Source organism: Rhinolophus ferrumequinum, chromosome 6, assembly GCF_004115265.2.
Source record: "Rhinolophus ferrumequinum isolate MPI-CBG mRhiFer1 chromosome 6, mRhiFer1_v1.p, whole genome shotgun sequence".
NCBI classification, from domain to species: Eukaryota; Metazoa; Chordata; class Mammalia; order Chiroptera; family Rhinolophidae; genus Rhinolophus; species Rhinolophus ferrumequinum.
In genome coordinates, this window is record NC_046289.1 from 2061039 (window position 1) to 2088983 (window position 27945).

At 48.5% G+C, this 27945-nt stretch overlaps 1 protein-coding gene across 2 annotated transcripts in view; it reads left to right on the plus strand.

The window, feature by feature from the left end:
• The window catches only part of CDC42BPB (CDC42 binding protein kinase beta), a 103273-nt gene that overhangs the window by 55967 nt on the left and 19361 nt on the right, over positions 1-27945 (plus strand). For both annotated transcript variants that reach the window (XR_004423138.1, XM_033107090.1), the window contains exons 6-24: positions 4747-4840; positions 6692-6892; positions 8756-9004; positions 10612-10691; positions 12999-13165; positions 13244-13363; positions 14228-14361; positions 15442-15693; positions 17058-17168; positions 18214-18458; positions 18573-18678; positions 19059-19183; positions 19582-19687; positions 21495-21643; positions 22304-22398; positions 23935-24014; positions 26106-26153; positions 27314-27403; positions 27736-27813. Coding sequence is in view for 1 of the 2 variants with exons in the window: in XM_033107090.1 (XP_032962981.1) it covers positions 4747-4840; positions 6692-6892; positions 8756-9004; positions 10612-10691; positions 12999-13165; positions 13244-13363; positions 14228-14361; positions 15442-15693; positions 17058-17168; positions 18214-18458; positions 18573-18678; positions 19059-19183; positions 19582-19687; positions 21495-21643; positions 22304-22398; positions 23935-24014; positions 26106-26153; positions 27314-27403; positions 27736-27813 (2530 nt within the window). In the remaining variant the exon portion in view is untranslated. The remainder of the gene's footprint in view (positions 1-4746; positions 4841-6691; positions 6893-8755; positions 9005-10611; positions 10692-12998; positions 13166-13243; positions 13364-14227; positions 14362-15441; positions 15694-17057; positions 17169-18213; positions 18459-18572; positions 18679-19058; positions 19184-19581; positions 19688-21494; positions 21644-22303; positions 22399-23934; positions 24015-26105; positions 26154-27313; positions 27404-27735; positions 27814-27945) is intronic.

Here is a 27945-nt window from a genome sequence, read left to right on the forward strand (position 1 = left end):
CAAAGATGGAGAACTGGGGAGAGGGCAGCTGCTCAGAGTGGCTCTGCCTGTCTGTGCGGCACTGGGCACCACGCCTGACCCACCAGCGAACCCATTTGCTGGGTTTGTAGCAGAAGTTCCGCAGGGCTGAGGTTGGAAGTTGATGCTGACTGATCACTCGGAGACGGTACAGCGATGGACGGAATAGGCTCCCTTTTCAGTGTGTTGGGAAGACAGGGAAAGGAAAATCAGGCTGCATTCGTCCATGGCCGTGAACTGCCCCCGTACCACTGTTTGGGACGAGAGTCACAGCAGATGTGAGAGAAAAAGGCCCTTGTGGGTGACCGGAGCTGCTGCTTAGCCATGTGCCGACTCTGAAAATGCTGCCGCCACTGGGTTTTGGAGGGAGAATGAGCGAGTTGGGCCCAAGCCTGGTGGTGACCCACCGGGACCATCAACTCTTGGATTGGGTGCTGTCTTGGTATGGGGACCACCTGCCCAGCTAAGAAGTGCTGCTGGTCAGAGCTCTGGGTCCGTCCTGTGCTGGGCCTCCAGTGGTGCTCTGCCCAGAGGCCTTTCTTTGTAACGTCCCTGCATACAAATAGCCAATTCGCAGGAAAAAAATATATATATTGGGGGTATTGTATTTTAAATATAGAATCACACTGCCCAGATAACCCCAATGCCATTCAAAAAACAAAAGTACTACAAGCAGATGTTAGCGGCAGCCTCTCTGGGGGCTTCTCAGAGTCAGGTCGTGAGAAGAGGACGATGAGTTTGTCCTGCAGGGCCAGTGGGTGCTTCCTCCTGCACCAGCAGCAATCGGGAGAGACAAGACACTTTAAAATCATGCAGATATCCTCTCCTTTTCAGAATTTCCCCCTAGATTTAGTATGCATTGCGATTTTTGCCCAGGACAAGCTTTACAATGATGGTTGCAGAGAGATTCCCAAACTTCAGGCCCTCCACATGGAAGCACCTCCCTTCACTCCTGTCTGTCTACTTATTATCAGTAGGGTACATGCATCCTTTTTCTTCCCTTTTTCTAATTTGTCACTCTTTTCATTCCTTTTTGTGCTCATGTTGTCCCATTTGGCCGGTGGAAGCCCCTTCTGCCTAACTTCCCTGTTTGTGACACGTCCTCAGGTTTGAATTGCCTTAGTTTCTGGCTCATCTCATACCTTCTCTGCCCCACTCACTCATTTCTCAGAACTGGTGGGGAATGGTTTTACAGACCAAGATCTGGGTGCTGGGTGTACCCATTACTACAGGGGATTCTAGACCCCTTCAGTGGGCGGGGCTGGTAGGATATCTTAGGTCCACACGCACACACATCCACACGTACCTGTACCTCACTTGGGAATCATGAGTTCACCTCTGCCTGGCTCCCACTGCACATTTTTGTCTCTCTCGTACAGTGACACTGCTGGCTCTCAGGGACACCAGCACGGACTCATTTGCACAGTCCTGTCGTATGTCTGAAATAGCTTCAGACTTGCTCAGCCCACACGCTACTGAAAAGGTTTCAGGATTTGTTTGCAGTCCCCCCGCCTTCTGTCCTACCTGCACACGTCAGTGCTGTATCCTGAGTTACTTTGAGTTGTTTTTTTTCCAACTCTGTTTCCCCCTGTTACACATTGGAAGTGCAGTTGGGCTCACTGGGTTCAGTCGGCTTCCATTTGAGGCTCCCCTGCCCATCTTTGTTGATTTATTTTCATTTTTTGAGTATGGACAACATTAACATGTTTCAGCAGAACCAAAACTGTACAGTTATACTCAGAGAAATGTCACTTCTTTCCTCATCCCACCCACCGCGTTCCCACACTTCCTTGTCTCCTGCACGTCACGCGTGTGCACACTGGCGCACACAGGTAAGCAAAGATAAGCAAATGTGTTTCCTTATTTCTTCTTGAGTTAAAACAAAAGGTAGCATGCTAAATAAGCACTTTTGCATTTTGTTTTGTTTTCCTTGACAATATATCCTAGAAATCATTCCGTGTCAGTTCTCAGAGCTTCATTCTTTTTCACACTTGCCTAGTACTCCATACATTCAGGTACCACAGTTTATTCAGTCAGTCTTGCATGGGTGGACATTTATTTAGGTAGTTTCCAGTATTTTGCTGTTTTCTAACCTCGTACATACATATTTTTGTATTGTTAGTCTGTCTTTAGGGTAAATTCCTAGAAGTAGGACCGCTGGACCAACAGAGAAAGAAAATACATATTAGATACATATTAGCATATTATTTTTAAAAATTGGTTTTATTAGATGGTACTAATTTCCCTTCATAGAGAGTATACCTTTTTGTATTCCCTACAGCAGTGTATAAAAGCAGTGCCTGTTTCCTTGCAGCCTTGCCAACATAGTGAGTTTTTATTTTTAAACTTGTGAATTTTTTCCATCTGATAAGTGAGAGATGATATACAGTTTTAATTTTCTTTTTTGATGTCATGTGAAGTTGAACATCATGTTTATGTCTTTGTAAGTGTGCCTGTATGAATTGTTTATTTCATGTCGTTTGCCCATTTCTTTATAGGATCTTTGGGGTTTTTTTCCTTCATCTGTTAAAGAAATATTTGTTTTTTTATCTGTAATGTATGTTGTAAATATTTTTTCTCAGTGTTGCCATTTAATTTTTGACTTTGCTTATTGTGTTTTTACCATGCAGATTTTTTAAAAGCTTGTGTATTAAATTTATTGGTCTTTTTATTTCATCTGGATTTTTCATCATAGTTAGAAATCCTTTTTTTTAATCCCCAGAGAAAAAGAAAACCCACGTTTTCTTATAATAGTTTTGTATTTTTCATTCATATAGTTTCATTTTTTACATATGGATCTCTGATCCATTTGGAGTTTATTCTTATTTAAAGTACAAGCAATGAATCTGATTTTGTCTTTAGTTAAAAGGCTCTCCAGTTGTTCCAACACCAACAGAATTGTGTCTTCACCCCATCGATTTGAGATAACATCTTTATTATATACTCAATTTCTTTATGTAGTTGGGCTGTTTCTGGCCATTCAGTTGTATTCTGTTGTCTTTCTGTCTCTCCAGGCACCAGGACCATCTGCTTTAATTATGGAGGCTTAAAGTCACGTGGGGCTGGTCCCCCATCACACCTCTTTTTCTTCAGTGTTTTCTAGCTATTCTCACCTGTTAATTGTTCCATATAAATTTCAGTATCAATTTGGCTCCAAAAACAGGAATTTGAATTCTTTTTTCTTTTTCTTTAAATTTGATGCCCGACTCCCCCCAGCCTGTAGATTCAGGTCTTTTTGTTGTTGTTCTGGAAAGTTCCCTCAGATTATAATTTTAGATATTACTTATGTTTATTTTGACTTCTTCAAAGTCTCCAATTATGTGTATGTTGGGCCTGCTTTGCCTGTCTTCCATTTCAGTCTCCAATTACTTTCTCTTTGAACCTTTTTATTTCTTTCTTTGTCTCATTTTTGTTCTTCTAAATCTTTTCCTTCAATGCCTTTCATTAGGTTTTTATTTGAATTTATTCTTCTTTGGGTAATTTGTAACTTAGTCTTTATTTCTTTTGTACTTCCCTGAATTAAATCAACTCTTCATTTCATTTCTTCCTCGTTTTGTCTAGTTCTGTTTTTAGTTTTTGTTTTTCTGACTCATTGATGGATTGTTTTGTTTTGTTTATTATATTCCTGACTGTTTAAGGATATTTTGGTTTAGAATGCTGTGCTAGAGTTCTCTTTTGCTTTGTGGGTCTTTTTTGGGTAGAATTCTCATCTTTTGTTCACATTTGTTTGTGAGGCTCATCCCGTTGCTGGGAGTAGTAGGTCATTTGTTTCCATTGAGGTCTCACGTTCTGTCACATGAGGCCAGCCCTGCTTGTCGTCCGTTCTCCTCTAGTGGACAGTACATGGATTCTACCTTTTGGCTCCTACGAGCTGTGCAGCTGGGAACATACTTGTGCTCCCCTTGGTGAACATCCTTTTAAGTGTGTTCCCTCTCATGCTGTCCAATCATATAAGCTGTTGTGCCAGGAAGGAGGGCTAGTGCTTCTAAGTCCACCCCACCACCCACCCTCTGCCCAGTGTTTACAGGTACAGAACAGCAGGTGAGACAGACCCGAGATGACTTCCTGCCCTCACTTGCTGCTCCATCACTGGGCATGTTACTCGATTTGTAGGCCTCCGTGTCTGTGACTATAAAGTACAATTTGAGGGTGCATGGTGGTTTGCTAGCCTGCAGCGGTCGCGGCCCACATCTTCACCCGACTCTCTTATTCCTCAAGTCTCTGCTCAGGTGTCTCCTCCTCAGTGGGAAGGGCCACCTGACTCCCTCCACGCATCCCACTCTATCCCTCGACTTTCTTTTCTGTTCCTTCCTATTTCATCATAGCACTTACCACATGGGTTGTGCTCTGTGGTACTGAGACCACATGCATATTTGTGCATTTGCATGTTCGTTTTCTGACACCTCAGCTAGTGTGAAGCTTTGTGGAGGGGGGGCAGCATCTGTTGTGGGCCTGGGGTCGAGAGCAGTGCCTGGCACAAAGGAGATGCCAGGAAACATGTTTCAGTGGTGGAGGGTGGATGGGTGGGTGGGAACAGTAATGGTGACTCGTCAGGTTAGCTGGTGACGGGCTGATGCATGGGAACGAGTGGTGGTGGTGACTTGCTGCTAAATCAGGGCCGGGAGAATCTTCTAGATCGTTACTGTGGATCCTCTACTAGTGAAGGGCTTTGACCCACCTAACGTGTTGCATGGCAATGGCTAATTTCTGTATTTATTTTACTAACAGAGACATTAAACCTGACAATGTCCTTTTGGATGTGAATGGTCACATTCGCCTGGCCGACTTTGGATCATGTTTGAAGATGAATGACGATGGAACTGTAGGTATTTTTAATAGAGATTTTCCATATGGTTTTGGGTTTTCCTTGCAGTTAGAAGGGACTTAAAATTTCAGTTTGAGGTACAATTGAAAAACCAAGTTTGTTAATGCGAATTAAGACAAATCCATTTAGGAGACAGTTTTTACCTTTAAAACATCTCTATTGCTTTTTAAGTTTGCAGAAGTAACATCTGTGCCTTCTAAAAAGGGGGGTTGTTGGGTTTGCTCCGCTCCCCATGCCAGACTGCACTGAGGCAGCTCTGGGCCCTTTCTGAAAATGCCCTGTACACGCTGGTCAGATGGACAGACAGTGGCTGTAGCAGGACACCCTCCCCTCTGTGGATGGAGAACTTCCTGTCTGTCAGTTGTAGACCTAGAAACGGGGTCCTTGATGCCAGCAGACACCCATGGCAGAGCAGGAGACGCCCTGAGCAGCCATCACTGGGAGACCTGCGCTTGGGCCTCGGTCACCAGCATTGGGCTGAGTGGCCTCAGTGGGGCCACTCGCTCCCAGTCCCATTCCTCAGCTCCTTCCTGCGAATTGCTTTCCGTGCCTAGGGTACTGCCTGCATTCTCCTGCGGCCACTGTCACGGTTTTTGGTCTTGGATGTTGGGAGACATTTCTTCTTTAAAGCCTGCACTTGGCACCTGTGAAGGCTGAGAAACCTGCTTCTTCAGAGGCAGCAGTGCCTGCCTTTCCTGCTGCGCGTTCTCAGGCAGCAGTAAGAGAGCCCCTAGAACTGCCATCAGCAGACAGTGTTTTAAAGGAGCGGGACGATTGACTCATGTCCCCTCCACAAAGCCAGTCCCCTCATTTCGGAGCATCTTGCCCACATACTGATTCATTGCTAGATTGGCACTGTCCTTATCTCCAGTCTTCTAATGACACCGAGAGCATTGGTTACCTTTCTTACCTGCATGGCGCTCCGTCCCATGTGGACACTCACCTGAGTCACCACCGAACAACCCAGTGTCCCCGCTGTCCCCTGTAGAGCTCTTGCAGCTGGGCCAACAGGTGCAGAGAAGTGGCCCCGAGCAGGGGCCATGATGCAGGCAGAGCTCCCTGACTCACCCACTGACTCCAGGGTGCTGCTTTGTCCCCCTGGTGCTCTTCTCAGACGTGATCCGGGGGAGAACCTTCCCCGACAGGCCTTGTGTGACTGTTGTCCCTGCCTCCTGCCTGCCTGCCGACCTGCGGAGCTCTGCCCGTGCTCGGCCCTGGGCGGATTGCCCTCGCTGAGTGCAGCTGCCTGCACAGACGGTACCGTGTCCCGGCCCGTCGGAGCTGAGGAGCGCTTCTTCCCCTGCAGGTCCCTTAGCCTCCTGGTGCCCTCTGGGCAATGCCTCAGCGCCTAGCTCATGCTGGACCTGCTTCCAGCCACTCCCACTGGGAGAGCGAAGGATAGGCCGTGGCTGGGCAGCCTTAGCATCCCCCCAGGAGCAGCTTAGAATCTCTACTTGGCAAGAGCCCAGGGGTCTCTGTGCACATGACAGTCTGAGGAGGGCTGGCCAGGACATAGCCGGTCCCCGGCCACATTGATGGTGCGGAGCATGTGGGAAATGGCACCCCCTGAGGGACTGCGATGCCATTGGGGGCTGTGGTGGGCACTTGGGCACTGCGAGACAGGCGTGCAAGAGTCTCGTGCATCCTGGAATCCACCCGGTGTTTAGCGGCAAGAGAACGTTTATTTGCATTGAGTTTTGAATTATGAGGTTTTTCAGGCATGATCATGTGCCAGTTTTATTCATGATGATTTCATTATCATCTGGTGTCCGTATTTTAGAGAAAGTGGTGAGAAATTCGACACGAGCGGTGTCCCAGGGTTGCCTTCAGCACGCCCTCTCCCCTCAGGTTCAGTCCTCTGTAGCCGTGGGCACACCGGACTACATCTCGCCGGAGATTCTGCAAGCGATGGAGGATGGCATGGGCAAGTACGGCCCCGAGTGTGACTGGTGGTCTCTGGGCGTCTGCATGTACGAAATGCTGTATGGAGAAACCCCGTTTTATGCAGAATCACTCGTGGAGACCTACGGAAAGATCATGAACCACGAAGTAAGCTGCTATACTGCCACATCCCGTTTGGTTCCGTTTCCAGGCACAGGCAGCCGAGCAGAGGGAGCTCAGGTGGGGAGCTGTAGTTAGTCGTTGCGGAAGGAAGAGTGAGGGGGCTGGAGCAGGCTGGGGGCTGTCGGACGGTGATCGTGAGCTGGAAGAGGCTTAGGAGGTAGAAAGCGGACATGGTGCCTGTGGCCTGGCGTTGGAGGGACGGTCCCACTTTGTGGTGGAGGCTGATGTGATCGTGAGCTGGAAGAGGCTTAGGAGGTAGAAAGCGGACATGGTGCCTGTGCCCTGGCGTTGGAGGGACGGTCCCACTTTGTGGTGGAGGCTGATGTGTTCACTGGGTCAGAGCCCTCCAGGAGACTCGGGCTTCAGCAGAAAGATGCGGACGTCCGTGGTGACTCTGTCGGGTGTGTGTTGCCGGGGGACGGCCGGTGGGGAGTGTCAGCTGGACAGTTTGACCTGTGGGTCCGGATTCATCAGATGCCAGCTCTGGTTCTCAGTCTGTTTTCCCAGAAACATGTCGTAAACAGATTACGCTTCTCAGCATAGTCGCATCCTAATCCTTCTCGATCCTGTTTCTCTTCCTCTTATTTCTCCTCTTCCCTTTCCGGCTGTTCATTCTTCACGTCAACCTTGCCTTCCCTCTGTCTTTTCTTTTAGTTTTTTGCTTTTTATTATTTCCTCTTCCGTCTAACGTTCTTGTCCTCTGTTTTTTTCTTTATACTCCTCTAATATTTCTTTCTAATGCCAGTCTCACCTTGTCTGCCAGTGTGCTCCTTCCCCCACCTCTGTCACACACACAGTCTCTCAGAAATGGTCCGTGTCGCTGCTGGTCTGTGCTCCAGTCCTGCTCGTGTACGGAGCAGATGACACTAACGTAAATGGTTTTCCACTTACTCCAATTCAGAGTACATTACACACTTTTCACGAAGTAGAACGAAATGTTTTCATTTATGAACTAGTACTTACTATATACACTTCAGACCATGCCAAGTGCCTACAGTAGGTGGTGAAAGTCACCCTTCTCAGTGGTAAGCGCAGTTAAGGTGACCGGCAGGACTGGTTATTCTGAGAGCTGCCACCTGGGCCCTGGTCCCTTGCTCCTTGTGCCTTTGTGTAATCTCCACAGCAGCCCGGGAAGTGGTGCTGTTGTCCCTTTTATAGGTCACAAGTGGTGGCTCGACACTTAGGTCTAGGCTGCTGTGTGTTGTGTGGCTGTGGCCTTGGGGACTTAAGCAGGGGTGTGTGTGGGGAGGGATGTGGATTTAAATAAATCTTCACATCACGTGTAACTAGGGCTTTTTGTCAGTATAATTTTGTTGTCTTTCTAGTTATCACAAAGAAATAGACTTTTTTCTCTGTGTGTCTGAGCTTTTTTTACCACATCCCTTTGGATGGGCATTGAGGTAATTTGCGGTTCTCTTGCTTAGCTACAATGCTATTGGGAACACGCTGTGTCCTCTCTGTGCCTGTTTTCTAGAGTAGATTTTTAAAAGCAGAGTTGCTGTAGACGCTGGCAAAGCACATTCTAAGGGCAGGCCGGGGTCTGTCCTGCCACAGGATGTGGTCAGCACTCTGCCCCTTTACAGGTGAACAGTGAACACTGTTGAATTTACAGGCAATGTAATGACAAGTCTCCATGAGTAAAACCAGCCGAACTCCATGATTTTCCTGTTGACTTTCTGGAATTCACTTTCATTAGCATAGGTTTGCATTTAGTTACCACGAAATGAAAAGTGACTGCTGCTTTGGAGCTTTGTTTCTGCTTTGTTTTCTGTAATGTCTGTACATCCTAGAATTTTCTGAGGAAGTTTTCATCGCGTGTGCACTGATCGCTCTCCCCTGCCTGCCCAGGAGCGATTCCAGTTTCCGTCCCATGTCACTGACGTATCTGAAGAAGCGAAAGACCTCATTCAGAGACTGATCTGCAGCCGAGAGCGCCGACTCGGGCAGAACGGGATCGAGGACTTCAAGAAGCACGCCTTCTTCAAAGGCCTGAACTGGGAGAACATCCGGAACCTGGAGGCGCCCTACATCCCTGACGTGAGCAGCCCCTCGGACACGTCGAACTTTGATGTGGACGACGATGTGCTGCGGAACATCGTAAGTGTGACGGCCACCTGTCCTCTGGGATGTGTCATCGTGGGCGTGTGACAGCCACCTGTCCTCAGCGCTGTCACTGTGTGCGTGTGACGGCCACCTGTCCTTAGCGCTGTCACCGTGGGCATGTGACGGCCACCTGTCCTCAGCGCTGTCACCGTGTGCATGTGACAGCCATCTGTCCTCAGCGCTGTATCACCGTGGGCTTGTGACAGCCACCTGTCCTCAGTGCTGTGTCACCATGGGTGTGCTTTTCAGTATTGAAGGGGTCGCTTATCAAGACAGTAAATCTTAGAACTGTACTGATTTTTCAAAACTTAGGCTGTTGTCTCAAGAAATGTCCCTTTTATTCCAGCCTTCAGCTTGGTCCTTTATGTCCCTTTTTGAACATGAATTACTCAGTTTGAGTAAAAGTGAGGTAGATAGCTGTTTTGTCTTGTAATTAATCAGAAATACTTGTGCTTTGATTTTCACTGCACTCTGTGCCTTTTCAAAGCAGTGTCACCCCATTGTCATATTAGAGCTTCGCCACAGGCCTGTCACCACTTCTAGATTTAAAGACCCAGCGAGGAGCCTGGCCTGCAGCCCCACAGGTGGCAGCGTGGAGGCCTCTGGTTTCCGGTCCCTCTCACTGTGTCCTTACACATGACAGCATGTCTAATCTTCCTGCCATCGTGTGTTCTAGCGTCTACATGTATGTCTTCATACAGCAGGACAGGAGCGACAGTGATGATGAGCAGATTTTGAGTCTTTCGCTGACATTTAAGGTCGTGGATTTTCCAGGGACCCAGCTGGGATCTGGCCTGGTCTGACAGGCCTCTGAGTTCTGCTCATTCGTTGTAAAATTATTTTGGTCTCATCAAACCCAGCCTTTTTAGTCCACACATGTGTCTTGCTTTGAGGATAAATAAGTGTTAAGCAACTAAGAGAAAAATCTTGATTATTGCTTAACTTAGAGACTTTCTCTTATAAAATAAGAGCTGAACTGTAGACCACATGGAGAAAAGTGAGAAAAGTATGGTCATTGTTGAAAGGATTTTCCTAGGCTCCAAAGAAAGTATCTCCACACTGAAATTTCCCAGGTAAATTATAACTTTGGTTTTATTTTTAATAAAAAAGGATCCTCAAGCTGAGAAATAGGATTGTAATTAAAACTTATCTGAAGTCATCTGCTTTTGGGTTCCAGCTTCCTCTCTGCCTCTGGCCTCCGTTTCGGGCCAAGAACCTGAGAGCCCCCCTGCCACATGTCCCCAAGGAGTGGCACCTGTACCCCCACTACTCGTCTCTGCTCAGGAGCTTGTTGAGTATGGCTGCTGCGGCTTAAGGGAGTTGGAAAGGCGCTAGGCTGATCCAAGTTTGGCCCATGCCGATACGTCATCAGGAGCAGTGTGTTTACCCTCCTAGCTTCATTGTGCAGTGGACAGAGCCAGGAACGAGAAGGAGCTTGCCAAGACCCAGCTCCTGTGCCGGTGACACCATGGAATCAACATTCCAGAGGGCCTTGCGGCCTCCTGTGCACTCTGGTCTCACTGCTCCGGGACGTTCTTTCCTCCCTTTGTCTTGTTTGTTAGAACGAAGATCTCATTTATGCTGTGTGTGTTCTTATGCAGGAAATGTTACCTCCTGGCTCCCACACAGGCTTCTCCGGGCTTCATTTGCCGTTCATTGGTTTTACGTTCACAACAGAAAGGTATGTCTAGATTTGTCATCACCAGGTGGACCTCCCAGGTGGAGGGACAGTCAGGTGTGCTTCTGTGCAGTGCATGCGTCGGTGCTGGGAGGGCCATGCTCGGGGAGGCGTGGCTGGGTTCATCCTTTAAAAATGCACCAGGGGGCCGGCCCAGTGACTCACGCTGTTGGAGCGCCGTGCTCCTAACACTAGGGTTGCTGGTTCGATTCCCACGTGGGCCAGTGAGCTGCTCCCTCTACAGCTAAGATTGTGAACAACGAGTCTCCCTGGAGCTGGGCTGCTGTGAGCAGCCGGAGGTCAGTGTGCGCTGCTGTGAGCTGCTGTGCTGCTATGGGCTACCGTGTGCTGCCATGAGCGGCCGGTGGGCAGTGTGAGTGGCTGGCAGCCAGCGAGAGCTGCCGTGCTGCTGTGAGCGGCCAACCGAGGACCGGTGACTGACTGCCTCAGCCGGGAGTAGTGCAAGGCTCATAATACCAGCATGGGCCAGGGAACTGTGTCCTACACAACTAAATTGAGAAACAACGGCTTGAACTGGAGTAGGGGGTGGGGAGAAGGCGGAAGAAGGGGAAAACATGCACACCCGGTCACCGCACGTGATGACATAGCACGGCCGGCAGACTTCCATAGAGGGCCTGATGGGAACAATTTATGCTTTGTGGCCTCTGCTATATTCTTCTTCTTGGTCTTTTCTAACAGCCATTAAAAATTGTAAAAACCATTCTTAGCTCATGGGAGGTACCAAAGGGGTGGGGGCGGGGGCTGTGTGGCCCCAGGATGTTGTTTGCCGACCCTGACCTGGAGCCCGTCACCTCCGACAGACAGCAGTCAGTGGCCCAGTGGCTGCGGCCAGCATGCTCAGCTGAGAGCCGTCTTCCATTAGGGCATGATGTTGCTTTTAGGGATTTCAGCCGAAGCTTTAGCTGCCATTAGTAGGGCGGGAGCACAATCCCTGACATGGGGAAAACTCTGCCAAGCTGAGGGTGACTCCACCCCCACGTGGGAGTGCCTCCCGAGTGTCTGTATCTGCCCGCCTCTGACTGTATGGGCCTCTTGCAGAGACGTGACACGCCTGAGGTGGTCTTCCTCACTTTCAAGGGGAAACTGGGGCAAGAGGTGAGGGGTGAGGAAGAAAGAGGGGAAAGAGGATAAAACAAGTGAAACTGCCATGGTGTCTGAGGGAAGGTCACAGAAATTGATTCACGGCACCTTCTAGCAGCTGCTACCTGAACTGATGTAAGTTCCTTCAGGAAAGGGTTACTTCTGCTCTCGAGCTTATGGAAACTTCTGGTATGAGCTGCAGGGTGAAACCACACTGAGCTAAATGATGGCCAGTGCCTCCTAGCCCAGGAAAGCGATCCAGGAAGCGGGGGGAATATTGATTTATTATCCACTGTGTGGAGACTGTCGACCTGCTTGTCAGACCTGCCTGTCCATGGCTCAGGGGCTCTGGCTCAGCAGGCTGGGCCCAAGGAGCTCCGGAACAGACCTCCGCAGAGCTGGCGGTCACAGCACTGAGACACAGCACTGCCGTCTTGAGAAACCCTGGAAGGCTCTTCTGTAAACACGTACACGTGCCGGTTCCCTACTGCACTTGGTGTGGGACCCAGAAACGTTTCCCCAACAGCACTGTCCCATGAAAAGCAGGAGGAACCACACCCATGTGTAACAGCCCAACCATGGAGCTCGGGACGAGAGCGCTTTCTCTGGCTTCCATCTGTGCGGTGGGGTCTGTCACACACAGGCGCGTTGTTGGGCTGGCTGTACGGTGCTGAGTGTCTTAGCTGTGCTGGTGAGGGCTGCAATGGAAGGAACCTCCTGGTGGCTTAGTCGGCAGGGGGTGAGCCCAAGGAGTCGAGGGAACTGTCCCTAGTTAGTGGTAGAACCCGGGAGCTCTTGGTGGGTCCTGCTGCTCTGACCACGCCGCTGTCCTGTCCTCCAGCGCCGTCTGGGGAAGCCTCTGTGTGCAGCTCAGCAAGGCCCGGCAGCCCAACTCCTCTCAGAACGCCTCTCTTTTCGCACCTGTAGTTAAGTGAAAGTGAGGATTTAGAAATTCATTTCCCCTTCACTGCAGAGGTGGCTTCTTTACTAGCTCTGAAGGCGGGTCCTTCTCCATCGCCCATTGTCAGCACTCACTGCAGTCAGGAAGGCTCTTGTCTAATTTTGGCTCCATAAACAATAAAGCCTTTTCACAGGTATTTTTGTTTGCCAATTTAAAGAGACTTATCTTTTACCCCAGGAAGTTTTTAAATGCTAATGAAATCCGCGGAAATGCTCAGTAAATCTGAAACCCTGTCGCTCTGCTTGCAGCTGTTTTTCTGATCGAGGCTCTCTGAAGAGCATAATGCAGTCCTGCACATTACCCAGAGATGAGGGCGTGCAGCGGGACTTGGAGAACAGCTTGCAGGTGGAAGCGTACGAGAGGAGGATACGGAGGCTGGAGCAGGAGAAGCTGGAGCTGAGCAGGAAGCTGCAAGGTGAGTGCTGAGCTGCCGCCCTCAGCCTCGGCCTTCTCACGTCGCCAGGCTGCACTCAAGCCGTGTCTCTCCCCCTAGAATCCACCCAGACCATACAGTCCCTCCACGGGTCAGCTCGCGCCCTGGGCACCTCAACCCGAGATAAAGAAATCAAAAAGCTAAACGAAGAGATCGAACGCTTGAAGAATAAAATAGCAGGTATGTTTTAAAGTCTAGCTGCTTAGTCTCTATTCTCAGGGGGCGCTAATCTCTGCAAAGAAAATTTTCAGTCCTTTTCATAAAGTGGAAAAGCAGGAAAAAAGCTTAAGCTTTAGCAGACTCGTTTAGTTTATTTAAAATTCTTTCTCTAAGTTGCTTAGCTGTAATATAATTTTGTAGTTAGAGGTAGAACCAAGTCCTGATATTTATCTATAAACTCCCAGAATATTTTGCATTTCTGTCCTAACTCCCCTTTGTAGCTCTGGCACGGAACTGCCATAGCTTGCTTCTTTCTAAAGCTTTCATCAGTGGCTGTGCCCGCTTTCCAGTGTTCTAGGTGCTAGATCTCTTGTCACCATCTATCTCTGTGGTTCCTAGGTCATCACAGTTTCCTAAAATCTCATATCCCTTTGAAGTCTTAACCCACAGCCTGACACAGGTCGGTGCTGCAGTCGCCTCTCATCTCCAAGTCAAACCTGAGTCAGTCACCTTCCTCCAGGTCCTCTCTGGAACCCCACAATCCTCTTCCAGAAAAAGGCTTCAGTTGAGTGCATTTCTCACTCAAGCCCGTTGCACCCTCGGTCACACTGTGCTAGCTCACACGTTAGCAAGGAAGGCACAGACAGGTGGGCACCGCCTTAGGGCCCACAGCCTGGGAGAGAGCTGTTCCAGAGAGGGCTGAAGTAGAGGCTGTGAGTGTGTTTATTGCACAGGTAGCTGGGTGCATGACACTGTGTGTGTGTGAGAAAGTCACAAAGGCTCTAAGTGAAGAAGACTGTTAGGAATTATTAGTAACTCACTGTTGGTAAGTCAGAACGGACTTTGGCACTGAAGGGAACGCGATCTATTTTCTCTCTTGCTCAGATTCAAACAGGCTCGAGCGGCAGCTTGAGGACACAGTGACGCTGCGTTCAGAGCAGGAGGACCCCGTTTACCGGCTGAAGGGCCTAGAGAAGCAGCACCGCGTGCTGCGCCAGGAGAAGGAGGAGCTGCACAAGGTAGGTGGGGGCCCGGGGCTGCAGCGGGGGCTCCAGTGCTGGGCCGAGCAGAGGTTCAGAGCTCTCCAGGCCCTTGGCTGCGACCAGCGCCCACTTCACACTCACCTTTTGTCTCCACTGCCACCCTGCTGAGTAAGGGGTGTCCCCCCAGGTGAAAGTAGAGACATGACTCAGAGGAGGTGGGGGTTTCCCCACGTGTCAGGGTCCATAGCAACTGACTCCGCTGGCTTTACGCCCTTCCCACTCACCCAGGCCACCCCGCAGCAGTCTTCCCGACCTCTTAGTTACGACTGGGCAATGCAGAAGAGACTGTTCTTTTATAAACCGGATTTTCAGTCAGATACATCAAACTGTGTGGTCGGTCTCCAGGTTATTCATACCAGTTAGTATCATGTTTTCTAAACTACATTCATGTATATACTTAAGTCCTTGACGCTGTGATTGGTGATCTGGTCTGTAAAATGGGCAGGATTTCAAACCAGGTGGACTCTTCAGTTCCCCTGGTATCATACAGCTGCAGTGCTTTGTGTGGGAGTCGGTGTGGGCCGCAGGTGCCAGGCTGCTCATTCCACCTGGGCCAACAGGGACCACAGTGACTGAGCAGCCCGGCTGTTGAAGGACCAGTTACAAGGAGGTGGGCTGGTCAGTGCAGCCAAAGGGCAGCCAGCATCTGTAGCTCCAACTCTCCTGAAGGGCTAGCTACCCGGCAGTTGTTGTCATACAGTTCTTTTCTGTGATTGCAATCTTAAGTATTTAAGAACACACAATATGTTCTTTCCTGCTTCTGTGCTTAAGGAATTGGATGGGTGACCAAAAGAACCTCACGAATTTCCTGCTTTGTGCACTCTTGTGACTGTGTGGAGGCCACCGGGAGAGAGCCGTGCACGCCTAGGGAGGGTCTTCTGTGCAGGGGAGCCAGCGCTCAGCACCTGAGCTCAGGTGGCCTGCCAGGCTGTGCACATTCCCTAGAGTGACCCCTGGATCTGTGGCCATGGTCACTTTAGCTCCCAGTGAGACTGGGCTTCCCGCCTTCTACCTCTTTGTTAAGCACACGTAAAATGTCTGCTTCCTTTTGTTCAGCAACTGGCTGAAGCTTCAGAGCGCCTCAAGTCCCAGGCCAGGGAACTCAGAGATGCCCACCAGCAGCGGAAGCTGGCCCTGCAGGAGTTCTCAGAGCTCAATGAGCGCATGGCGGAGCTGCGTTCCCAGAAGCAGAAGGTGGCACGCCAGCTCCGGGACAAGGAGGAGGAGCTGGAAGCCGCGCTGCAGAAGGCGGACACAATGCGGCAGGAGGTCCGCAGGTCTGAGAAGCTCAGGAAAGAGGTAGCTCTCGTACGTCTCTGCTGTGCCGGGTGGACTGTGTGACCTGAGCACACGTCTCTGAACACATGGCTGCATGACAGCAGCTCCTTTAAAATGGAGCTTAAATTTTACGTGAAGCCAAGTCAGTCGGTCTGCCAGGCACTCATTTTGTGGTTCTCAGCCCTCGACATCCATCTGTGAAATTATTGAAAGTGATTTTGGTAAAACTAATTTTTAAAAATTTCCTCTTAAAGCAAATAGAGGGTGTGCATGCCCAACAAATGTAGTATAAATGTGCCATGCCTTGATGTGACATAACACGGCCACGTGAGCACGAGCACCTGCATCCGTGTGGATGGACAGGAGCCGGAGGGCAGGCCTAGCCTGGCACAGCTTGTGTCGACTCTTGGACCAGTGATCTAGACCCTTAAAAATTACTGAGGCCCCAAAGAGCTTTTGTTTATGTAGTTATGGCTCTTAATATTTGTCCTGTTAGAAATGAAAACTGAGGCTTCGTTCAATAAACCCAGTACAAGGTAACATAAATAACATTTTTTATGAAAAGTATTTTCCAAAAAAAATGTAGTGAGAAGAGTGGCAGTTTTGTAGCTTTTAAAAATAACTGGCTGTTTGGGGTAACATACATGAAGAAAACCCAGCCCCTTCAGGTGGCTAATTAGAAAAGGAAGGGCTTTGTGGACCCCAGACAGGGTCTCAGGACCCACTTTGAGAACCACTGCCCTGCACAGTTCTGCTGTTCTGCTGTTAATGTGTGACCTATTCTAAGCAACCCTTAGTGTAAAATCGGGTTAAAATTCATTGGTAAGCCCTGTGGATCAGAAGGCGGGTCCTTCTTCCTTTCACATTCAGGGCTCTTTGTCATCTGTCCTCAGAAAGCCTGTGTGCTTTCTTAGACAGCTTGCTCTGCAGCCCGGACGCGTTGGCAGCTGTAGCCAGCTGTAACTCAGTGAGCGAGGCTCCTGGGTGAGCATGGCTGTTCCAGTTCTGGATGAATGAGGCGCTGTCTGGGGTCTGCTCTGGATAGTTGGGGAGGCTGTGTAGAGATGCAAGCTGGCCAGAGTCGCCCTCTATGGATGCTGATCCCTCTGCTTCTGTGTATGTTTGAAATTTCCCATTGAAAAAATGGATCTGTGTCCCACTTGTTTTCACAAATCAGTACCTTTTCTTGAAATTTAATGTCAAATTATTGATTTAAATGAGAACAAACGTTTTTTTACTAAGCTGCCATTCCAGTCAAGCCCTGAATGTGCTGCTTCGCCCTTACCTTGCGGTAATGCCAGAGGAAGCGTGAAGAGCTCTTGCGGGAGTGCGTTGGCTGAGCTGCTGTGGGCGGGCCTCACCGACTGGCCGCGCGCGTTGTTCTCCTTTTGCAGCTGGAAGCTCAGCTCGAGGACGCCGTGGCCGAGGCCTCCAAGGAGCGCACGCTTCGCGAGCACAGCGAGAGTTTCTCCAAGCAGGTGGAGAGCGAGCTGCAGGCCCTCAAGGTACCGCCTGCATCCTCAGCCTGCCACGCAGTGGCTGTGTTCACTACATATCGTGGTCAGGTCATCCTGAGGCGTCTGCTTGTCTGGCAGTCGTCACCAGGCAGCTCCAGACACATGGGGACGGACAGGTGGTGGGACGGGAACCCGCCTTTATGAGAGTTTTACTTTTAAAAACCAAGTCCCTTCATTTTATGTTCACATTTCCGTCGCTTTATAGTAAGCCCTAGTAAACTAACAGCTAATGCCTCTATACACCCGGTTTCTTAATTCAGTGGAGCCCCCTTGTGGGAAATCCCTTAAAGCCAGTGTCCTGCTGCTGATGTGGAAGAGACAGACTGGTAGTGCGAGGCCAGAGGGCGGCAAGGAGTGAGGGCTGTGGTGGGGAGAGCACGGGTGAGGGGGTGGTGGGGCTCCTTGATGGCCTAGTGCCACCTCGGGTGCTCCAGCTTCTGAGCCGCGGGCTCCTCGTCTGTGAAATGGATGCGATGGCTCTTCTTTCCCCCCAGCACATATCCCCAAGGTATCTGTTTCTCTCCATCATCTTTGCTGTTACCTGTTCCACCCAATTGTGTCCCCACCCCCGCCCCAATGCTTAATCACATTGCCTGTGTTATTGTTGCTCATTTGCTGGTTTGTTGCCAGTCTTTCCCCCTCTGCCCCACGAGAGCAGAGACCTCACTGTAACCCTGTTACCAGAATGGTACCTGACACGTAGTCAGCTCTCAGGAGAATATTGTTGCACGACTGAATGGAGAGAGTGGGGAGACCTTGAGGATCCTTCTTGTCAGAGGGAGACAGAGCCTCTAGGGTCCTAGGCAGCTCTAGGCATGTCCCTTCTGCACGGAAAATACTGCCACCTCCCTAAGGTCTGCCTTGCAGGTGTTATGAGTACCCCATAATCGAGCTTAGCTGTGTCACTTATCACTGGGAGCACGCACACAGGAAGCAGCGTTTATAAGCACGTGCATGTGGCAGGGATGACGGGTAACGTGACCCTCGAGGGAGGGCACAGAGGTTTGTAATTTAGTGTAACCTTTATCTTCAGATAAAGCAAGGAGGCCGCGGACCAGGTGCCACCCTAGAACATCAGCAGGAGATTTCCAAAATAAAATCTGAACTTGAGAAGAAAGTCTTGTTTTATGAAGAGGAATTGGTCAGACGCGAGGCCTCCCATGTCCTAGAAGTGAAAAACGTGAAAAAGGAGGTGCATGACTCTGAAAGCCACCAACTGGCCCTGCAGAAAGAGATCTTAATGTTAAAAGATAAATTAGAAAAGTCAAAGCGAGAACGGTGAGTTTCCACGAGCTCCTCAGTGCAGACAGCGCAGGCTGTGCCCAGGCTGCAGATAGGAAGGCTCATTGACTACTTAGAAACTTCTAGAACTTCTCTCCTTTCCCTTCTCAGGCATAACGAAATGGAGGAGGCAGTCGGTACAATAAAAGATAAATATGATCGAGAACGAGCAATGCTGTTTGAGGAAAACAAGAAAGTAACTGCTGAAAATGAGAAGGTAATTTAAAAGATCTGAGCTATCAGTTTGGGGAAGCTGTAATTTTCTTCATTCTGGAGTGTTGGAAGTTTACTATGTTAAATGTTTTCATGTTGAAATCAAGTAGTATGTTTGAATTTTTAAATGTGATACTTTCGTTTGGATAAACGCTGTGAATTACCTGACATCACTAACTCTTCTCATGTTTATGTTGATTTGTATTGAAATGTGACTAGAGTTGGATACAGTCAGAAAGGCCGTGTCCTGAACTTAGTTGGAAAAATCTCATAGCGATGAAAGAAAACTCAAAATCTTCAGGAGAGTGTGTAGTTTTAATAATGCTGATGTGTTGTTTAAAGCGTGCCAAATAACACGTGTGCGGCACTCTTGGTTAATTTCAGCTTTGCTCCTTTGTGGACAAACTCACAGCTCAGAACAGACACCTGGAGGATGAGCTGCAGGGACTGGCGGCGCGGAAGGAGGCGACTGCGCATTGGGAGGCTCAGATCGCAGAGATCATTCAGTGGTGCGCGCGCATGGCCGGCCCGGGGGCTCCCAGCTCCCACCTCTGCCTCTCTGACTGTCTTATACCTCGTGCTGTTTCTCTGAGGTCTCAGTACAGGTCTCATTGCTGTGTCCCCGAACCGCTAAGTCTGGGGGCAGCAGTACTGTCCACTGGTCATCACGGGACTAAAGGTGGGAAACCAGTACCATCATGCCACCGAAAGTGTGGGTCAGGCTGTGCACGACCCACACGCTCTCGGGGACACAGGGGCACAGCTTCCACGAAGCACAAGGACGGGGAGACCAGAGCGGGTGGGACCAGCCTCTGCTGTAGAGACATTTGCTTGTCATGGGTGACCGGTGTCACTGTGTCCTGAGGGAGGTGGCTCCTGGCCCTCACAGACCACGTTCCCTCTGCAGGGTCAGCGATGAGAAGGATGCCCGGGGCTATCTTCAAGCTCTTGCTTCTAAGATGACCGAAGAGCTGGAGGCCTTGAGGAGCTCCAGTCTGGGATCAAGAACTCTGGTGGGTTCTGTCCGAAAGTCCGCGCTTTCATTGCTGGGGAGTCATTAATGGCTTTAGTTTTCATGTGAATGTGGTCGTTAAGTTCCACGCATGTGACTCCAGGGAAAACGCTAACCCAGTTGGAGGAGCACCTGCCTCTGGTCAGTTACCAGGAGGTCAGACTCTGGATACCGCTCATTCACTAGCAAATGGCTGCTGAGTACCAGGCTCGGGCAGACCTTAGATTAGCAGGGACTTGTTTTAGTATGTGACCCTCCAGCCAGGCAGGCGAGCTCGGGGTTACGTGGAGCGTCACCTCAGCCCCGTTCTGGGCGGTAACCACACGTGTTCCTCTTCCTGGTGTCCATTTTTCCGGGTCCAGTATACTTTCTTATATGTATGGCAGTTCTTTTGTGAGTAATGTGTAGAAGTAAGAATAAAGGCACAGTGAAAGAAGTTTATTAGAGTTTTAGCTAGAACTTCATAAACACAAGTTTTTTTCTCATGTTTTCCTGGCTTGAAGGTGATTCCAGTTTACCCCAAACTGGAATCACCTGTGAATGTCGTTCACACGAGAACCCAGAACACGTTGCTCTTGTAATAGTGACGCCGGCTTCACACGCATGTCTCATAGGTTCTCGCTTATCGTTCCCTCTCCTCCTTCCTGATCTTGCATCGCCAAAACATAGTACTTCTGAAAACAGTGACCGCTCATAATTATTAAAGAAAAGAATATGACCATGCTTGTTCCATAATTGGAAAACATTTTCAGATTCTAGATTTATAAACACCAATTAGAATGATTAGTAAATTTCTTTCATTTCAAATTTTTTCTTCCAACCATATTCACAGACACTTGGGCACTTATGAACTGCATTGAATAAATTTTGTGCTCAAACCTCAAAAGATGGAAGAATACTGTCACGGGTCTTTTTAGCAAAATGGGATTTTTGAGATTCTTTTTGCAAGATACTATGTAAATATTTCTTCTTGTTGAAGAACTAATTGGATGAGATTATATGTCCTTTTTGTCCTTAGAAGTATATTCACTTACTGATTCTGGAGGAATTTGTCTAGGATGTGGTCACCTGGAGACTCACTGAGATCTCTCATTCGACCAATTTTCCATCATCCTTAGATATACACCTCTGTCCCTCCACACCCACTTCTGATAATTGTGAAAAATCTCCCTAAGTCAGTTTTCTTGTCTTCGCTGTTATGTAAGGAAGAGGAAAAACTCTCAACTATGGTGAAGGAAAACTTTAAAAAAATAGTTACCTCCAGATGTCTTTAATGCCTCTTGAAAGTCTGAACTACATTGGCCATTCAGTAAGAAAAGGAAAGAATGCTGTAATCAAGCTGTACTGGTTCACTGTTTCTTCATCTTCTAGAACATCTATCATTCTTTTTCTTATTATTTTAGTCTTTTATCAAGGGTAGGAATAATTGATGAATAATGACATAATTCCTAGGATGATGAAACAGGCAAATGTTTCAAGATATAGGAAAATCTAAGATAACTGTGATCCCATGACATAGCTTAGATTTGTAACAGTCTAGTGGGCCCATATAGAAATTACACTACAGGATCCATTTTATTCCTTTAAAAAAATAAAAAAGTAAATTTTATTCTTCAGATCCCAAAGAAAGAATTAAAGTCATAAGAATATAAAAACTAAAATTGGATTCTGATGGACTTTGGTAATATCCCAGAGTTAATATTTAAATATGATAAAAGTTTGAGGTTAGACAAAGAGGAGTTGCTTATTTGTGATAATTAATTTTGTTACAAATAGCTTAAAAATGTATTTCCATGTTTGAACCAAAGGATCCCCTTTGGAAAGTTCGCCGGAGTCAGAAGCTGGACATGTCTGCACGGCTGGAGCTGCAGTCCGCCCTTGAGGCCGAGATCCGGGCCAAACAGCTCGTTCAGGAGGAGCTGAGGAAGGTCAAGGACACAAATCTTTCCTTTGAAAGGTACTTGTCCTGCAGTCTGGCTCCTGGTAGGAGCTAGGCGCCTGTGTGACCTCCCCCCTACCCCTGAGCTGTTCCCGTGGCAGGCAGCCACACTGTCCCCACGTCCAGATGATGGGACAGGTGCAGGAAGGTGTAGGCGTCGCCCATGTCACCCACCAAGTCAGTGTGGACCCCACTCCTAGCGCTGACTGGCCTGTTCCCCCGCCACCACATGTTAACTGTCACAGCCTGGCTTCACTCCATGCGCTCTGCGAAAGCAGTGGGACCACAAAACCGCCGTGTCAGGGGTCAGGGGCAGTGCCCTTGGTGCTGCCCACCATCTTCCCATTATGGGAAGGACATTCACAGGCCTGATGGCCGAGTAATCGGGGCCATGTGTCCTCAGAGGACAGAAGACTCGTTTAGAAGGAGACGAGGAATGTCAGAAACCCCACTGGGGCTTCATGAGATAACACTTTCCTAAGCCATGATTTTTAAAATCCACATGTTTACAATGCGGAAATATCAGTACTCTCCGTAACGTGCTAAGTGGCAAGGCTGACCCATTCCACGAGTGGGTGTGTGAGTCTGTCCAGCAGTGGTTGTGAGCCCCTGCCCTCACATCTTGACACTCTGAACGCTATTCTCTGTGCACTTATAGCCATTTATTTCTTCTTATAGCAAACTAAAGGATTCGGAAGCCAAAAATAGAGAATTGTTAGAAGAAATGGAGATTTTGAAGAAGAAGATTGAAGAAAAATTTAGAGCAGATACCGGTAAATTAAAATCATAAGCTTCTGTATTTTTTAAACACAAGCCCTTTTTTAATGAAATGGTTTGATTTTAGATTTTATTTCTTTTAGGTTTAATAGTTTGTAGTTATATAAAGAAAGCACTTACGTCATTTCCAAAGCCAAAATTCTAAAATGGTACAGTTCGTTCAGTGACACCTTCCCCAAAGTTACCCAAAGTATTTGGTGGATCCATCATTTGCTTCATCTTGAAAATCTGTATATATGTGCAGTTAGACATCAGATCCCCCTGTTGTGCTGCATTCTGCGAGTGGACGAGGCCACAGCATGCCAGGTGGCCCGGGTCCCTCACGGCCGCACAGCATACCCCTGTGGGCGGTGCCACCCAGCAGATGGGCATGAGGCTGCTCCCGTCCTTGCTGTCAGAGAACGTGCGCATACGTAGCCATGTGTATGTAACGGCTCACATTTCTGTCAGTGTTTTGGGGTAGATTTCCAGAAGTGGAATTACACTTCTGCTAGATATTGCCCGACTCTGCTCCAGAGGCTGTTCCATTTATGTCCCCACCGTGCAGGCCACGCCTGCGAAGTCTGATTGCACACTCTGGACAGATGAGGGGCCCCATCGAAACAGGCTTCATTTGTGTTTTCCTTACGAACAAGAATGAGCGCTTTTCCTGTTCTTGAGGGCTATTTGTATTTCTTTTTCTATGATTTATATACTTATATCTATTGCCCATTTTAAAAAATTCAAGTTAAATCTCTTAATTTTCAAAAGCTTTGTATAATTGAGGATTAGAGTCTTTTGTTTGTGACAGAAGTTGCAAATATTTTTCCTGTGTTGGCATTTATCTTTTTATTTTGCTTATGATTTTTTTTTTTTGGCTAAGCATAATGCTTTTAAAAATTGTCTGTGTCAAATTGATCTGTTTTTCCCTTTTTTAAGTCATAGGGAAATATTCCCATGTCCCCAGTTTTTCAAGTAATTCACCCATGTTTTCTTCCAATACATGTATGTTTTCATTTTTTAAAATTTAGGTTACTGATTCATTTGGAATTTACTCTGATGGTTGAAGAATTTAAACTGTAGTTTGGGGAATGGATCCAGTTTTATCTTTTTCTTTCAGCTAGCTATTTGTTCAATTCCAGTTATTAAAAAGCTATTCTCCCTACGGATGGAGTATGACTCTTATCATATGTGAGATTACTGTAAGCACCTGGGTCTGTTTCTGGATTTTCTACCCTGTTCATTGTTACTGGGCAAGACCCTTTCGTGGATACATTTAATTTAATATCTGGGAAATCACTGCCCCTCCCCCTTCTTTTTTTTTTTTTTTTTTTTTTTAGAGATTTCCACAATAGTTTTGCTTGTTTGAATAAACAACAATAAAGTCTTGCTGGACTTTTCAGTTCACTTGTCCAGCTATGGGAAAACCTGATGGTATTTCTAGTGATGCCATATCAGGTCTATCAGCTGACTCCAGGAGAATTGACATCTTGATGACACTGAGTCTTCCTGTCTAAGTGTAAATTATTACCGTGCCACCTTATTTCTTACAGGACTCAAGCTTCCAGATTTCCAGGATTCTATTTTTGAATATTTCAACACCGCACCTTTGGCACACGATCTGACATTTAGAGTAAGTCACTACTTTTAAATATTGACAAGAAAGAGTGTATGGCACAGGGTGTGACCTCCCGTGGCCTCCATCCCACAGTAATGCTCTGGGCGCTGCCTCTGGCGTGCCCACCGTCACTGACCCTGTCGTTACCAGGTTAAGTGTCCGGGTTGGAGACTTGTAAGTTATTTAAATGTTCCCAGAGAAGCTTCCTCGAATTAAGGGGAAGTTGATTAAAAAGTACTCAGTATCTTTGGGGGGAAAGTCTATGCTGGCCTCTGCCTGTGGTGATCATTTCAGGCAATTTTTTAAAGACAGATTCTCACACGGCAGCAAATGCAGAAGTCAGACATGTTAGTGTTTCGGTGACTTCTTTATGGCCCCTCAGCTCGGTCTCAGTGACGGGTGAAGAGAGGGGTGTATCAGAATGTGGGGCCCAGGCCCCATGTTGCCGTCCTGGCCTTGGAGCTCAGTGCCACCTGCGCCCACTCAGGGAGTGACCCACGTGACAGCGACTCAGCAGCCTGTCTCGCCGGGCAGAGTGCTGTCTGCTTAGGAAGCAGCTGTTGGGTGCGGAGTGGACCCCACTTACCGCATTTTCACTGCGTGTTCTTCATGGCCCTCCATGGGGGCCCCATAGACCTTCCCTGTTTTCCCAAAACCGTAGGGATGAGATGGACCCTTACTAGCAACCCCTTGAAGCAAGCCAGCAAGTAAAAATAATGAAAGCAAATCTCATTAATGGGACTTCTGTGAGGTATTTTGTTGGCTTTGCAACTTTTCATCGAGAAAAATTGAAGCCTGCAGGAAAGTTGAAAGACTAGTGCAGCGAATACATGTCTCACCTGCCATTTTGCCACACTTGTTCTCTCTCGCTCTCGCTCTCCCCGCCCCACATGCACTAAGACTTTTCCTGTGAACTGTTTGAAAGTACGTTGTAGGTGTCAGCGACCCCAGAATACTTCCCAGTTGATTCCCTGGGATGCAGGGCGTCCTCCCACATAACCAGTGTCATTGCCGTGTGGGAGACGCAGGTGCTGCTGGCCTCGTTCAGGATCCAGCCAGGGCCCATGACGCCCACCTAGGTGTCACGTCTCCCGTCTCCCTCACTTGGGAACAGCACGCCCCCCCCCCCCCTTAATAGCATGGATCCTTCTATAGTGTCCAGACCGGTTGTCTTGTAAAATGTCCTATACTCTGGATTGGTCTGGTATTTCCTCCTGTTTAGATGTGGGTTGAACATTTTGGTGTGAATTCACAGGAGATGGACATGTTCACACGTGGAGGCCAGTTTGTCCAGGGTTGGTGAGGCTGAGTTTGATCACCGGGTCGAGGTGGGGTCGGCCAGACCTCGCCCCTGGAAAGGACCCCAGTGAGCAGTCAGCAGGTGACCGCTGGATGTGTGTCCACCAGCAGCCTTTGCCAGTGACCCTTGCCTAGATGAGGCGAGCAGGTTGCTCATGCCATTGTGGGCATACACCTTTTGCAGTCATCTGTCAACGTGGGTCTTTATCAAATTGTCTTTTCCCTGAAGTCTTCAGTTTTTAAGCAGTAAATATATTTAACTGTCAGATGCACACTGGGTCTTTCAAAAACCTGTTGCTGCACAAGCCACGTGCCTTTTCCCGTCACAGCAGAGCCAGACCCTGTTACAGGGTGGGATGAGTACAGATGCCAAGAACCAAAGACTGGCGGCTGTCAGCAGGATGGAGGTGGCCAGGAAAGCAGTGGCTTTTCCGTAAACTTGGACAGACTAGCCTCCTCATTGGACAACCATAGAGCATTTCAGCATGGAGGTGGACGTCGTGATGTCTGTACCTTACTCTGTAGTCAGCACGCCTGCCATTTTAATGTTCAATTTTAGTGCCTCTTGAATTCTTCTGTGGTTTAAGTAGGAAGGACATTTACTGATGGAAAAAAAAAAAATCTTTGTCAGAGCCTGGGTCTGTTAGGAGGTGTTTCCAGACCCGTGGATCGTCTCAGAAGCTCCTATCCCACTTCCCCACATTAAACACATCGTTTAGCACTAGAAGTGGTTTGCCACCATGATTGAATCTGTGTTTTCACGCAAGTTTTTACTGGGTGTTGTTCCTTCTGTCTGTCACAACCAAGGACTCTGTCTCCACCTCCACATCCTCCCTGCTAGCCTCTTGGGAAGAAGTAAGTCACTGCCGATGCTGGTTCCCTTGTCGCTCCCTCGTGTCGCTGCGGCAGCCTTCTAAGTGTGAATGTCTCCTCTTAATCTCCGTCCTTCTGATTAATTAACCAACTAAATGAAACGAGTGGGGCTTCTGTTACGTGGCTAAAATGAAATGACTTAATATGCCTTTGCTCTTCATTTATCTAAAGATGGAACTCTAACTCGTTTAACGTACCTCATCCGTGGGAGAGATTTGCATACATTTGTAGCTTTGGTGATTAGTGACCTGATCCAGCCTTTCCCTTGTGAGCGTCGTTGTGAATCAGAGACTGCAGTGTGTGGTTGTGCGTGCTGTGTGGACGGCTCCCTGTCCGTCGGAGCCGGGCTCCTCCTGCAGCAGCCTAGTTAATCGCACTTCCTGGGAAATGTCTGACATGGTTCAGTGGGATTTCTGTGGGGCGCGCCAGGTCCATGCAGAGGGCTCGCATAGGTATGCCGCAGCACGCTCTTTCTCGGCGCGAGCGCCTGCCACGCACACAGGTGATATGTGCCTGTCTGTGGAAGTGGTGACAGCCTCTGATGAAAATAGTAGCTTCAGAGCACTCATTAAAATGAGGTCATTTTTAAGTGGTTTTAGAATGCAGCTTTAGCTTCAAAGCTTTAGCTTCGATTTCAGATTGTGAAATTAACTTGGGAATTTTGAGTTGTTAGAACAAAGACATTGTTTTCCTAGTGTTAAAAGCTTTCAGGGAAATTCGTACTTCTGGTCGGAGGCCCACAGACCTCTGTTGATATTAGGATTTCTTCTTGATCCCAGAAATGAGGTTAACAAGCTTGGATGCTGTATTTAAGGCTGCCAGGTACAGATGGAACCACTTCTGAAGGATGGCAGAGGGCGGGGGTCCAGATGGTGAGGGCTGCAGCTGGAGGTGAAGCCCGGTGGTGACTCACTTGTCAGATGCCAGTGTCACCACTCTAGCCTTAGAATGCCAAGGGCAGTGGTCGCAAGGAAGGCAGGACAGTGGTGAGCGAGCTCTGGGACGACAGGGAGTCTTGGGGAAGGAGCCTGTGCTGAGACCTCTGGTCCCCCTTGCAAAGCACTTTTAAATAAACACGTAATTAAAGTCTGAATTCAGCAGGATAAGTCCTTAATTCACTCTTTCTTTGCATTTTTCCACAGACCAGCTCAGCTAGTGAACAAGAGACACAAGCTCCAAAGCCAGAGGTGTCCCCGTCGACTTCTGTGGCCGCAGGCACAGAACAGCAAGAAGTAAGACAGGGTTGCCCTATGACACTGTGAGCCTTTGCTCTGCACCCCTTTCCCCCCAGTGTCCCTGTGCCACCCACTGCCCTTGAGTAAGAGCTACTCTGAGGCCAAGGCCGGCTGCGGTCCCCCTCGCAGCTCCCGACCCTGAGCCTGGCTGCATGTCAGAGTGGCTGTCAGCAGGTCGGCTTTGACAGCTGTCTCAACAATGTAGTGAATTAAAAATGCAGAACTGTTCATTATTGATCAGTTTGCAAGAGAGGGAGGCGATCCCAGGCAGGGTCTGCTGTGAGAGCAGCTGTGCTCAGATAGCGTTCACCTGTCTGCTTGTCTCCCAGGACATGGCTCGGGCCCCGCAGAGGCTGCCCGCCGGGCCGCTGCCCACCTCGCAGGCCCTCGCTCTGGCTGGACCAAAGGTAGGCCTTGCTTTTTCGCCCGGACACCTTCTCAGTTTAGGAAATGACCTTGGTATCAATAGGGCAGATACTATTTTTGTGGGCGCAGTAAATAAGCCTGTGTTCTCTTAATGCTTTATTCTGAATAGTGTG